The following is a 13,967-nucleotide window of genomic DNA, read 5'->3' as shown; positions in this document are numbered from 1 at the left end:
TCAAAGCTGCAGAACACTTTCACTTCTACATCTTTTACCAAATGAGGAGTAAATATTTTTAAAGTGACAACTCGAAGGGGTAGCCTATTATTAAGCTGTCTGAAGCACACATGTCTCAGTTCAGCCCTGTTTTGAGGCCCCATCCCTCAAGGGGCTCTGCTCTGTGGACCTTGCCTCCTGGCTTCATCTCACCTGGTGCCTGCACCAGAGTCCCCGAGCAGGGGTAGACCTAGCTGAGGAGTGGGGTGGTACCACACAAAGGGGTGAAGGAGGTGGGAAAGTACAAGAGAAAGCTTTCTCTCTGATTGAGATGAACACCTTAAAAGAGACTCCTATATGAACGAATTTTTTTCATGGTGTACTGGAATTAAAACCCTACCCAAAGAGCTAGCAACATAAGCATCGAGAAGCAAGATATATCGATCTGGGGGCATTCGAAGGAGAATGATGTATAAAGTCACAAAAGCACGAAGTAGAAAATGAGACAAACATCAGGAATAGAGCATTTCACAGATACTATTGAAGTAACTACAACAGCCAGAAAATGTAGTGTTCAGATAATCCACACAAATAGGTGACTTTCAAGGATGAGGCCGGGAGTATCTTTTCATTAGTTGACTAAAAATTATGATCACAAAGCGTCCAGCTTAAGCTTCACGTTGCCCAGAATAGCACTGCACTAGTGTAGAATGCAGCAGGTCGTCACTGCGGAGGCTCAGAGACTCCGACTCTGCTCCTCCACAGCCATAGATGAGTCTGAGGAGGAACTTTCTATAAATAATGAATGCCTCAGCCTTGTGCTGCATTTGCCTTATTTAAAGGTAACAGATCACGGGAAAGGGTAAGCAAGCCCCTGGGGCTCAGGGGTAAGCCTCACAAACTCTGCGCAGCCTTTTATGAGCTCTTGCAGTACAATAATCTATATAAACCTCCTGGTGATTGTCCTATCTAGAATAAGTATTTAGATAACAGAGGCCAGCCCAATTCTCCCTTTGCTTTTCCCTGGTATATAACAAAAAGATGGTGGCATAGATGATGTGTTCCTTCGACCCCTCCTTCTTCCCCATTTGCATGCTATTGGACTATTTCCCTTAATTCTCCTGTAAGCTGGTGGAAGATACAGACAGAATGACCAGACTCTACACTTCCACTGACATTTAAAGGTCAAGTCTCCTTGTATCATAAATAACGATATCTCCCTTCCACACGTAGGGAAAGGATAACTGAAAATTAGCTAAGGTCAGAGGGGGAGGGAACCTTTGAAAGTTCACTTGGCAAAAGGACTTGATTTACTGCAATTTTGCTGAACACTGTAGCTGAGATAGCTTGTTTCATGAAGAGTTGAAGGAAATTAAAATCAAAGGATGGATTCATCCAGCTATTGTTTTCCACCTCTGTTCTTAATTGATTTTAATATGGTTACCCCCTCAATAAATAAAGACTTCTAAAACTGGGTCAATGACATAAATAGAATTTGGTTTTCAAATATTTTCTTTCATACAGAGACTTTAAAAAAAGTTGCTGGACTCTTAGTGCCAGGTGTTCCCTTGGAGAGAGAGCTTCTATCTGTGGTCAAGCCATGTGGCTTAGGTCCGTTTAAATTTCCCCATCTGGGAAGCCGAGGCTCGCCATATTGTGCGGCGGCGCCGGCGGCCGCGGCAGCTGATACCCGAGTCTTGCTCCGGCCGCGGCCAGCGGAGCCCCAGGCTGGGGCAGGAGCCGCAATGTCTCAGGCTGTGCAGACAAATGGAACTCAACCATTAAGCAAAACATGGGAACTCAGTTTATATGAGTTACAACGAACACCTCAGGAGGCAATAACAGATGGCTTAGAAATTGTGGTTTCACCTCGAAGTCTACACAGTGAATTAATGTGCCCAATTTGTTTGGATATGTTGAAGAACACCATGACTACGAAGGAGTGTTTACATCGTTTTTGTGCAGACTGCATCATCACAGCCCTTAGAAGTGGCAACAAAGAATGTCCTACCTGTCGGAAAAAACTAGTTTCCAAAAGATCACTAAGGCCAGACCCAAACTTTGATGCACTCATCAGCAAAATTTATCCAAGTCGTGATGAGTATGAAGCTCATCAAGAGAGAGTATTAGCCAGGATCAACAAGCACAATAATCAGCAAGCACTCAGTCACAGCATTGAGGAAGGACTGAAGATACAGGCCATGAACAGACTGCAGCGAGGCAAGAAACAACAGATTGAAAATGGTAGTGGAGCAGAAGATAACGGTGACAGTTCACACTGTAGTAATGCCTCCACACATAGCAATCAGGAAGCAGGCCCTAGTAACAAACGGACCAAAACATCTGATGATTCTGGGCTTGAGCTTGATAATAACAATGCAGCAATGGCAATTGATCCAGTAATGGATGGTGCTAGTGAAATTGAATTAGTATTCAGGCCTCATCCCACACTTATGGAAAAAGATGACAGTGCACAGACAAGATACATAAAGACTTCTGGTAACGCCACTGTCGATCACTTATCCAAGTATCTGGCTGTGAGGTTAGCTTTAGAAGAACTTCGAAGCAAAGGTGAATCAAACCAGATGAACCTTGATACAGCCAGTGAGAAGCAGTATACCATTTATATAGCAACAGCCAGTGGCCAGTTCACTGTATTAAATGGCTCTTTTTCTTTGGAATTGGTCAGTGAGAAATACTGGAAAGTGAATAAACCCATGGAACTTTACTACGCACCTACAAAGGAGCACAAATGAGCTTTTAAAAACCAATTCTGAGACTGAACTTTTTTATAGCCTATTTCTTTAATATTAAAGATGTACTGGCATTACTTTTATGGACAGATCTTGGATATGTTGTTCAATTTCTTTCTGAGCCAGACTCGTTTACGCTATTCAAATCTTTTCCCCTTAATTTAAGATTTCCTTTTTGGAAGGGATTGCAATTATTCAGTATTTTTTTCTTTCCTTTAAAAAAATATATCTAAAATTTCTTGTTTTTTTTCCCCCCCCACAAAGTGTGGTTCCACTTGGAGCACCCTTTTGACCCAGGAGTTTTTCAGTTTCTGTATTCTTATAAGATTCAGTTGGCTGTCCTTTTCCCGCTCCCCTTAAAAGATTTTTAATCATGCAGAAAGTTAAATATGTATTCTGACTTTTTTTCCCCCGGAGTCTTGTATATTTATAGTTTTCTATATAAACTGTAGTATCTTCATGAAGACCCAAGGCTCAAATTTACTGTCCTTAAAAACAATTCTCATAGGATTATTCTTTTCATGGTATTTTCTTCCATAATATCTCATTTTAAAAAGAAGTTCTTTATGAACTTTGTGTCCATTGTCATGCAATGTTATTTTTTTTCCATTCTTTTTCCCCGTAATTTTGGAATTTCTGGTCCTGGAAAGAATCAAACAAAATCTTAAGTTCTATGAGAACTTGGTTCATTGACAGATTTTGCTGAAGAAAGAAAAATTAAATTGGTAGTAAAATATAGTCTTCAAGTATATATTTGAGAGTGCTTTTTTTGTATTAGTTCTGCTGTCACTTCATTTCCTTTATTATATGTGATTTTTTTCCCATTAAAATACCAGAGATAATGGAGATATTTTGCACTTTAGCCTTGATGAAAAGTACAAGATATGTTCAGAACTTCCCTAATTTTTTTCTTATTTGTAGCCACATAAGTTTCAAGAATAACATGGCACACAGAACAATGGAAAAAAGTTTGTTTCCATTGGAAAAGTATATCATTTTGGGGTTGCCACATCAGTTTATAAATTTGGCGCTCTTCTAACTACACTCTGTAGAAGGTTAATGGACCTTGAGCCCTGCTTTGATACGTAGTGAAAGATAATTCTGTAGAAAAACGTCAGCCAGTAGGGTAAAGTCATTCTACTGTTCTTAATTTTTATGTTGAGGGACAGTGTTGGGTGTTTGGGAGCCAGAAGGCTTTTTTGACAGGTCAGAAATAAGATTGACTTGTGTGTTGTATTTCATCTCTCTCCAGACTCTAGGTATGTTTCCAACTTTATATATCACAGTATTTAAAAAGACATGTTTGCATTGAGAAATTAACCCTAAAGGGTTTTTGATAGGAGGGTGTAGACCTCCAGTACCTTTGTAACTAAAGTCTGTCTAGTCATTGTAAATATTTCTCTGTCAGTTTTGACAGATTGGGGCCAGCTTGATGTTTTAAATCTTCAGCCCGGTATGAAAACTTAAAGGTATATATTCAATTTTTTACCATTTTATTGAAAATATTTAAAATCTGTTTTTACAGGGTTTTTTTTTTTTTTTTTTGTAATCTGTGCCATGAAATTTGAAAACCACCAAAAATCAAGGGAACTTTTATATATTCAATTCATTTTCTGGTGTAATGTTAAAGTTGTATAGATTATTAATGCATGCCCACTGAATATAACCCTGGTTTTGTGATAAAACTGCTTAGATTTTGTTGATGACATTAGATTAGTAGTTGCATTAAATAACTAAATTCCCATTGTGATTATTAATTGAAATTTTGTCTTTAAGCAGAGAGTTATTTGTGAATATAAGCTTTGTGCTTAGAGAATGTATGTGTTTTTATCTGTCAGTATGGGAGGATATAAACTGCATCGTTAGTGAAAAAAAAAAAAAAAAAAAAATTTCCCCATCTGAAGAAGAAATTCATTTTTCAGGAATCACATATTCAGTACATACCTCTTTAAAAATTCTCTCTCCCTTTCTTCTGCCCCTGGAACTCATGGAAACCTTTTCATCCAATAACTAAAAGCATCCTGAAGACATTCAGTTTCTCTCCCTAGTGTTTTTACCTCAGCTCTTTCATCATTAACTTTTTTTTAATAACCCTGGTGGGAGCTCTTGTCTGAAAATAACTGAAACAACTTCAATCTACTGAGTGCTTATTATGTACCTAATGACAGGCTGGGCATTTTACTTACATGATCTCATTTTACAGATGAGGAAACTGAGGCTCAGACTGGTTTTGCAACTAGCTCAGGGTTGCAAAGATTGCATGTGGCTGCCTGGGACATAGACCCAGGTCTGTCAGACCTCAGTGTACACAAAGATACTCTAGGGATGATATTATTGGTTCTATGTCCTTACTGATTAAACAAGTCAAGTGCACTGCTCATGTACTTTCAATAACATGGTGATTGCAGAGTTTGTCTTTGGACCTAAATGCCTGGTCCCTGCCCCAGTGCAGGAAAATTGATGAAGAGATTAAAGCTATTTTAAATTTTGTAAAGACCTAAAGAATTTCTACATAGAGACACAGGAGGGCACTCTAACCTTCTCTCAGTTGAAGAAACTGTCTGTAATTCCATAGCTGAGCCTGATTCCCAGTGCTAGTTCTGCTATGATTACTTCCGTGAACTTGGGCTTCCAAACTTGTACTTGGAGTTCTGTTTCTTCATTTGCAAACTTAGGAAAGTGAGCGAAATGACACCTAGGGTCTCTTCTATCTTAAGAATTGGATAATTCCACTTATTAAGGCATTTGTCACCCTATTTATGAAGGACTATTAATCACTGCAAAGAAATAACATTTTTCTTTCACACTTACCATACTTAAACAGAAAATAGGCCTGTAAATTTTACTCATCATATTTGCAAAAAGCAAATCATTCCCAAGTCTAAAGTGGTATTTATTGCTTTTTGGCTCATCTGAGAATTTCGTCAAATTGCTGGAGACATTCTTTCTGCTCACACAGATTCTTAGGACCCATATTTCTGTTGGGCCTTAGGTCTGTCTTACAGTGATTAAATGCATTGGTCAATAGTTCACTTATTGTTTAGCATTTATGTGACAGTGCCCTTCACTTTAAAGGCTGGTGTTTCATTATTTTGTGGGTCATTTTAATGGAATTTATCATTGGGACTTCGAAAAAAAATATTTATGGTTACCTAGTTTTGCTGGAATTTTTCACAGGGCAGGGTTTTTATTTTATTTTACTTTAGTTTTTAATTAATTAATTAATTAATTAATTATTTAGAGATGTAGTCTCGCTCTGTCGCCCAGGCTGGAGTGCAGTGGCGCGATCTTGGCTCACTGCAAGCTCCACCTCCCGGGTTCACGCCATTCTCCTGCCTCAGCCTCCCGAGTAGGGGGGACTACAGGCGCCTGCCACCCGGCTAATTTTTTTATAGTTTTAGTAGAGATGGGGTTTCACCATGTTAGCCAGGATGGTCTCAATCTAGGGCAGGGTTATTTTAAGATTCATTTGATAAACTGAAGAATGACTGAGATACAGAGAAGCTTCTTTGCTAGTTCCCCTCGAGAACAAGATGTCTTTTCTCTTTCTTGTAAGTAAAGGCCTAAGCTAGGTGTTCTGACAGAGGAAAGGGAAAAGGGAGGAGAGAAAATCCAGTAAGTAGCAGTTTAAATTACATGAAATGGTGGGCTTCAAGGGAATTTGTACATTACACCCAACGGAGAAAGTGAATGAAAACACACCCCACCCTTGAAGACCAGCGTTCTGAGAGCTTACACACCTGCTAAAGCCTCATGCTGGTCTTTCTGTGTAGAGGCAGAATAGAGGCCAGAAAGATTTTTTTTCTGTGCCGGAGCCTCGCTGGGTGATTACTACACAGACCACTTAAACCACTGGGCTGCTTTTGTTCTGAGTCAATAAAAAGCCTCCTAGATGTCTGGTCTTGAAAAAAAAAATGTAACTTGTTCAGCCAGAACAGGTCAGCATGTAGTCCTTCAAACATAACCATCCTCATGGGTGCTCATGCATTAGAGTCCCGACATGGGAGCAAATGGCCTCAGATGAAAAGAAAATTACCCTTTATTACAACCAACAAAAGAAACTAAAGTTACAACCCAACACTGGGTCAGTCTTCAACTCTATGAGTGTCTTTTATTCAAATGCAATTTAATGAATTGGGCATGACCTAATTTTTTACAATTCTGGTATTGTTATCAGGATTTTGGGGGGCAATCTGCTTAACCTCTCTGTGACTAAATTTCTTCATCTGTAAAATGGGGATAGTAGGAGTATCTACATCATTAATTTGTTATAAGAATTAATTGGCTTTATATAAATCAAACAGAGCAATATTGGTCTCCTAGGAAGTGCTCTATAAATGTTAAATGAGCAAGCTATTCTTCTTCTGTTTCTGTTATTATTATTATACTTGTTCTTATTCTTAAAGCCTTGAGGCATCTTGGAAGACTGCAATGCAGTTATAAGATTTTGTCTTACCTTAGGCATTACTACTTGCTTCCTGCCTATCCTAGTTTCTCCTTAACTAGAAATATAGATTTTTAAAATATCTGTTTTTTATGCTTAAATTCTTTGTAGATATATTTCAAGATTCCATGTCTCTCCCCTCCTCCTTCTTTCCCTCCACTTTTATCATAAGGTGCTCGTTCTGACCAAGACAGCAAGTATACATAAATGACAAAACAGCTGTATACAGCAGAGACAAACAGTCTCAATGGGGTATACCACGTCCTATAATGGAAATGTTTACAGAGGTCATACCTCAGCTGAATTGTAACTGGACAGGCAAAGTGAAGGTGGGTTATTGGAAGGGAGGGTGTTCAAAGACTGGAATTATAACAGGGACAGTGCATTTTCTTTCACGGTTTTCTTCAAGCCCAAAATTGTCACTGGTTCCCTATAGTCTACAACACGAAGCATAAAGTGCTTAGTACAATGTCGAAAATCTCTCTCCAACTGGCTTGTCTGTCTTTCCCTACCTTTTCCATTTTCTTCTCCTGTCACTTCCACAGGTGACCATGGCAGCCCTTCTCTGCTTCCTGAAGGTGCCGTTGTTTTCTCATCTCTAATTTTGGGCACTTGCTTCCCTGTCTCTGGAACGTCCTTCCCTCTTCATGTTGAAATCCTACCTGTCTCTCACAGCCAAGCTCACAGGTGCTCTTCTCCTGAGGCGGTTCCTTAACCCCATCTAGAAGTAACCTTTCCGTTTCCAGGTCCCAGCACAGTTTGCTTGTTTCTTTATCATGGTACTCACCTCATTCCGCTTTTGTCTGAACTCTTGTATATCTCTGATAAGATCTATGAACTACATCTTGTTCATTTTTTCAAAATTTCCTACAGTAGCTATTATGATATTAGGTACATATTAGGTAATCAAAAGGATGTTTAATAATCATAGCTGTATATATATAAAACATTTATTTCATACTAGGTAATAATGTAATCACATTGTATATATTATCTTATTTAATTCTTAAGTAACTTTGTTGTGTAGTAAAAAATTTAAACCTTACCCAAAGAGAGGTATGGTCTTTGCCCTCAGTCCTCGGCAGGCAATTGCTTAAGCCCTTGGAATGTCCTATCTGATCAAAGTATCTTTATTTACCTGAGAGCTTTGGGCCATAAGGGAAAGTCTAAGGATGTGAGTTATGGTGCAGGATTTGAGTCACATAGGTATGGGCTTAACCTCTGAAGGGGCTGGATACTTATGTCAGCCATGTGGAAGCCCAGAAGAGATTCTGGACACCAAAGCTCAGGTGAGCTTCCCTGGTTAGCAGTCCTTTGTGTGGTACTGTCACACATCAATACAAGGAAAGAAACACTGTCCATGGGGAGAGGACAACTGGAAGCTCCACATTTGGAAATGTCCCGACCTTTGTCCCATGCACCTCTTCCTTTAGCTGATTTTGATCTGTAGCCTTTCATAGCAATAAACAGTAACTATGAGTATAACAACTTTCAATGAGTTCTGTCAATCTTCCTAGCAAATGATCAAACATAAGGCTGCTCTTAAGGCTCCCAAACCTGTAACTGGTGTCAGAGTGAGGGTGGTCTTCTGGTTTGTGCTTCCTCTAACTTTGCACTTGTGAAGTGGATATTATAATTATCTCAATTTTACAGATGAAAAAACTAAGAGACAGAGGGGTAAAGCTTTTTACTAAATAAAGATCATGCAACTATTAATAGTAGCTAGGATTTGAGCCTACAACCTATACTCTGAACTACTTTTTCATAGTGCCTCCTGTGTGAATAACAAAGATAGAGAGAAGATAAAAGATGTAAGAAGAGGCTGGGCAGAGTGGCTCATGCCTGTAATCCCAGCACTTTGGGAGGCCAATGTGAGAGGATCCCTTGAGCTCAGGAGTTTGAGACCAGCCTGACCTGGTCTCTACTAGAAAAAAAAAAAAAAAAAATTAGCCAGGTGTGATGGCACGTGCCTGTAGTCTCAGCTACTCAGGAGGCTGAGATGGAGAACCGTTTGAGCCAGGAGGTCGAAGCTTCAGTGAGCCATGATCATGCCACTGTACTCCAACCTGGGTGACAGAGCAACACCCTGTCTCCAAAAAAAAAAAAAAAAAAAAAAAAGAAAAAGAAAAAAACCCATAAAGAACAGACACTACAATGAACATGTGTTCTTAAATGCTGAAGATGTTTAGGGTGGCTTTCATAGAAAAACATCTTGTATTCCGACTCAGGTATTCAATCTATACAAATATTACAATAAATTTAATATGAACAGATAATAATTTTGCATGTTAAAACATCTGAGGCCTAAGCTAAGAATATATTAATTTACAAAGTTATTAATACATATGAGAAGTATACCTTATGGTTATTGAATGTAGCAAAAGATTTGTCTAAGAAAACAAAAAACCGTTAGAGTCCTTGGGGACAATCTTATCATCCCTTGCCTTTCCATTTTAATTACCATCATTAGTCTGTGAGCTCACCTGACCCCATCAAGGAGACTGACCTGCTCTTTCCTCTGTGTTTCCATGGCAGTGAGTTGATATTTGATGAACTTAGGACATTGAGTGCTATTTATCTCCACATCTGTCTCTGCCACCTAAGTGTAAGCCTTTGAGGGCAGGATCATATCTAATTCATGCTTATGTCTCCATACTTAGTTTCTGGAATTTAGTAGGTACTGAATGCATCTATACAGAATAAACACAAGCACGAATAAACGGATGCTAAGAGAGTTACCTAAGGCTGGTAGGCCTAGGTCTTCTGATCCTTTCCCAAACTTCTATTTGGTCCATCCAACATTAAACAGGTAGAGTTCCCTCTCTGCTCCTTTTCATCCCTTGTACCTGTTTACACCTAGCTCCATTTATCTCCCTTTGTCCTTCTAGCTTGAGTTATCTGGGTCAATGAAGAGGAATGTGTCAGAAAACATAGAGGACAAAATTAACCAGAAAGGATGACCAAAGGAACAACTATAATAAAATATTACATTGAACAATTTTAAAAGAAAGGTACCAGAGAGTAGATTTCCTGCAACTTATGCCTGCATAAATTATATTCTAATAATATCTCTGTGGAGTCATCAATCTCACACTTCTGAATTAGGTCCTTGAGAAAAATGCAACATTTGTAGAGAACTTCACTCCACATTAACAAGTGGAGAATGGCTGAGGCATCTTTAGGGTATATAAAATTAGTTATTATGAATCCAAGATTCCAGATGAGGGGGGCCATTTAGTAGTCCCTTGAACCAAAGATAACATCTTTAAACATTCTTCTCAACCTATCATACTTGTTTATTTTCCATGAGGCATGTGGGAGAGTATTCATAATAACCATCAAACTGCCTGCAAAATCAGAGAGCCATGTGGCCCATTTAATTTTTAATCAGTCGCCTATTAAATTCATAATTATCCACAATGCAACAAAGCAAATGTTTAAGGCAGAATACTTGGAAGCAGAGGATGTTGATCAACTTATTCTTTTTTATGTGCTGAGAAGCCGAGGGGCATCTCACTGTCTGAGAAGAGACAGCCTGGGAATTAAAAGAGTCAGTCTTGGTCTATCCCTGCAACTGGCTGGATGAGCTCAGAGATAACTGAAGTAAATCAGAGGTTTACAGGGCACTTTTTAGACCTGCAATACTTTCAAATGAAGTATCTATGTGTAAAACAAGTGCAACCAGACCTTCTCTAGTTGAAGTTTCTCTCCAACAGTCTCCACCCCTTGCCCTGAGGTGGCCAGAGGGGCACCAAAGGGGTACCAAACCTTCCCTGCTCCACAAGGCACAATGAGCATTCCATTGCCCAAGGTATTCTCCAAGTTAGCTCCAACGTCCTATGATTTATGTGAGTCAAAGGGTTTTCAATCCCATGTCGGGGGTGGGGGTGCATTTTAAAGCTCTCTACACAGGGAGGGGTACCTATTCTCTTTTGAAAGATTTTCTCTTCTTCCATTGTCCAATAGACCCCAATCCCTACTCCAAATAAGATACTGTAGATAATCCATTCACAAGAAATCCTTCTATTCTGCTACCGTGCAACCTGCTCTGTCTCCAAATAGATGGCATCACCTTTGTATGAAGTAACCCCTTGCAAGGGGCACTTGGTCATTCCCTAATAAGCCTTCTCAGCTCTGAGATAACCATATTTGCTTTAAAAACCTTTTTGGAAGCACAGAAGAAAGAACAATAATAAGCTTTAGGAAAAGCCAGAAAAATGTTTAGGCTAGGAGAAAAAGTTACATTAAATGAACTATTCTACTGTAAAATTCTCCTGCTTTTATTGAGTCTATTGGTGCAACCCGAGATGTCCATGTATGAAATAAATCGTGTTTGATGATTGTGGCAACTAAAAGTTTCCATTTCACAGTTGGTTTATGGTATAGTATACAGAAGCTAACTCCTACGCTCGTGCCCAACCTGCCAAGAGACAATTCATACAGAACAGGCAGAACACTGGACACTAGATGAACACGAAGGGGCACCTCTCTGGGACTAGAAACTCGACAAATTTTCTAAAAGAAGTACAATCTTAGTTCAAATCTAAAAGACATAATCTAAAAAATGAGGTATCAGCTTTAAATGGAAACCATCTGATATTGGATATAATAGTAGCTGTGGGTGAGGGTAGAAGATTGGGCATATTGTGAAATGTGAAGATTTAGCTCTGAAACCATCTCCACTGTGTGCCACCTGTGCCCTTCTCCCAATTCTGAAATGTCCCACAGGTGCGTCAAATTCAGCCTGTTCCAGACTAAGCACCTGCTTCCTTCCACCACCTCTAAACCTGCTCCTTCTCTTGTATCCATATTCCTGGGAATGCCACCAACTTCCTCTCTCTCACCCAAGCCCATTGCACCTTCTCTTTTGCTCTCCAATTAATTGCCAAGTCCTGCTGACACTTCCTCCTAAATAGCTTCTAAGTCCGTTCTCTTTTTCTTTGTCCATGTTGTCACCCTCCTCCTCAGGTCAGGGTCACCTCCCGCTTGGATGACCTCAGCAACCTAATTGGTCCCCTTGGTTACAGTACTTCCTGGTTCTCATATATTTTGTGCTGCAGCGAGAGTGATCGTTCTAAAACACAAAGTGGACCTTGTGATTTGCATGCTTAAAATGCTTAAAACCCTTCCCACTCCTGTTCAGGTAAAGTTAGTTAACTCTTTTTTTTTTTTTTTTTTTTAAAGATGGAGTCTTGCTCTGTCGCCCAGGCTGGAGCGCAGTGGCACGATCTCGGCTCTCTGCAACCTCCACCTCCTGGGTTCAAGTGATTCTCCTGCCTCAGTCTCCCAGGTAGCTGGGATTACAGGCGCCCACCACCATGCCTGGCTAATATTTGTATTTTTAGTAGAGACGGGATTTCACCATGTTGGCCAGGCTAGTCTCAAACTCCTGACCTCAAGTCATCCACCAGCCTCGGCTTTCTAAAGTGCAGGTATTACAGGCATGAGACACTGTACCCAGCCTGAAGTTAGATAACTTTAACATGGCCTTTTTTTTTTTTTTTTTTGAGACGGAGTCTCACTCTGTCACCAAGCTGGAGTGCAATGGCGCGATCTCGGCTCATTGCAACCTCTGCCTTCCGGGTTCAAGCGATTCTCCTGTCTCAGCCTCCCGAGTAGCTGGTACTACAGGCACATGCCACCACGCCCAGCTAATTTTTGTATTTTTAGTAGAGATGGAGTTTCACCATGTTGGCCAGGCTGGTCTCGATCTCCTTACCTTGTGATCTGCCTGCCTTGGCCTCCCAAATTTCTGGGATTACAGGCGTGAGACACTGCGCCCGGCCTAACATGGCTTTTAAGACCTCTAAGTATGTTGCCACTTTACTCCCTGACATTCTCCTCCTTGTAACCCACAGTACAACCATAATAAACTATTTTGGTTTGTTAAATGCGCCATTCCCTCTCTTCAAGATTCTCACCTGTTTGATTTCCCCTTCTAGAGCATCCTTACTCTGTCTGTCTTATCCTGAGGGCTAATTTCTGTGTATTTTTCAGAGTTTAGTTTATTCATAATTTCCTCCAGGAGGCCTCCCTAGTCTTGTTAAGATGCCCTTGCTATACGCTTCTTCCAGCAGTAATGTATACCTCTCTAGTCATCCTACATAGCATATTGTGTTATAACTGCTTGATTAAATGTCCATTTCTCCAACTAGACTGTCAGCTCTCTGAAGGCAAGGACCATGTCTGTATTGATCATCACTGAATCACCAGTGCCTAGGAGAGAGTCCAGTATATGGAAGAAAATTAACATACATGTTGAATAGAGTAAAAGAAACAATGAGTTTCTCATCTTAACCCACAGTATCCATAATAACTGCTGGATCATTTTGTTTCACTTCACTCTTATGCAGTTATTTTAGGGGGGGCTTTCCACCCATTTCTGACCAACTCTTTCAATGGCTGCTTTTTGCCATCAGGATGACATTCAATCTTGGCATGGGCATATAAGGCTCATTAGGATCTAGTTCTTGCCTACTTTTCCAGCCTCACATCTATTCCTTTCTTTAAATAAAATCCGTGCTCTAACCACACCAGACTGGTTGGCTTTGCTTAAGGTCACCATGCTGTCTGACTCCTTAGTCCCCTCTGCACTGTGACATCTGGCTTTCTACTCCTTGCTATTTATATTTCAACCCAAGGGTGCTCTTGGAAGTCCAACCAACCAAGCGTTTCTCCTACTACCAGTAACAGAATTGGGTATTGGTTTTCTGAGTGTTACAGACCCCATGCATTTTCTCTATCATGTTTGAATTTTGGCTTTCTTCTAAGGTCATATTTTCATGAAGAGC

General features: G+C 40.0%; 2 protein-coding genes across 3 annotated transcripts in view; one reads left to right on the top strand and one right to left on the bottom strand.

Annotated features, from left to right (window-relative positions):
* The window catches only part of PLCXD2 (phosphatidylinositol specific phospholipase C X domain containing 2), a 166,112-nt gene that overhangs the window by 143,717 nt on the left and 8,428 nt on the right, over positions 1-13,967 (bottom strand). The window lies entirely within an intron of this gene.
* Positions 1,606-4,621, top strand: LOC116273720 (E3 ubiquitin-protein ligase RING2). The gene has a single exon (XM_031663003.1). It carries the CDS (start codon positions 1,725-1,727, stop codon positions 2,733-2,735), a length of 1,011 nt encoding a protein of 336 aa, XP_031518863.1. The 5' UTR covers positions 1,606-1,724; the 3' UTR covers positions 2,736-4,621.

This window comes from Papio anubis, chromosome 2, assembly GCF_008728515.1.
Source record: "Papio anubis isolate 15944 chromosome 2, Panubis1.0, whole genome shotgun sequence".
NCBI lineage: Eukaryota > Metazoa > Chordata > Mammalia > Primates > Cercopithecidae > Papio > Papio anubis.
This window is presented reverse-complemented; position numbering and strand designations above follow the sequence as displayed.

Bases quoted from the DNA above. Each gene is read 5' to 3' on its own strand.
- LOC116273720 (XM_031663003.1), top strand. From the start codon at position 1,725: ATGTCTCAGGCTGTGCAGACAAATGGAACTCAACCATTAAGCAAAACA.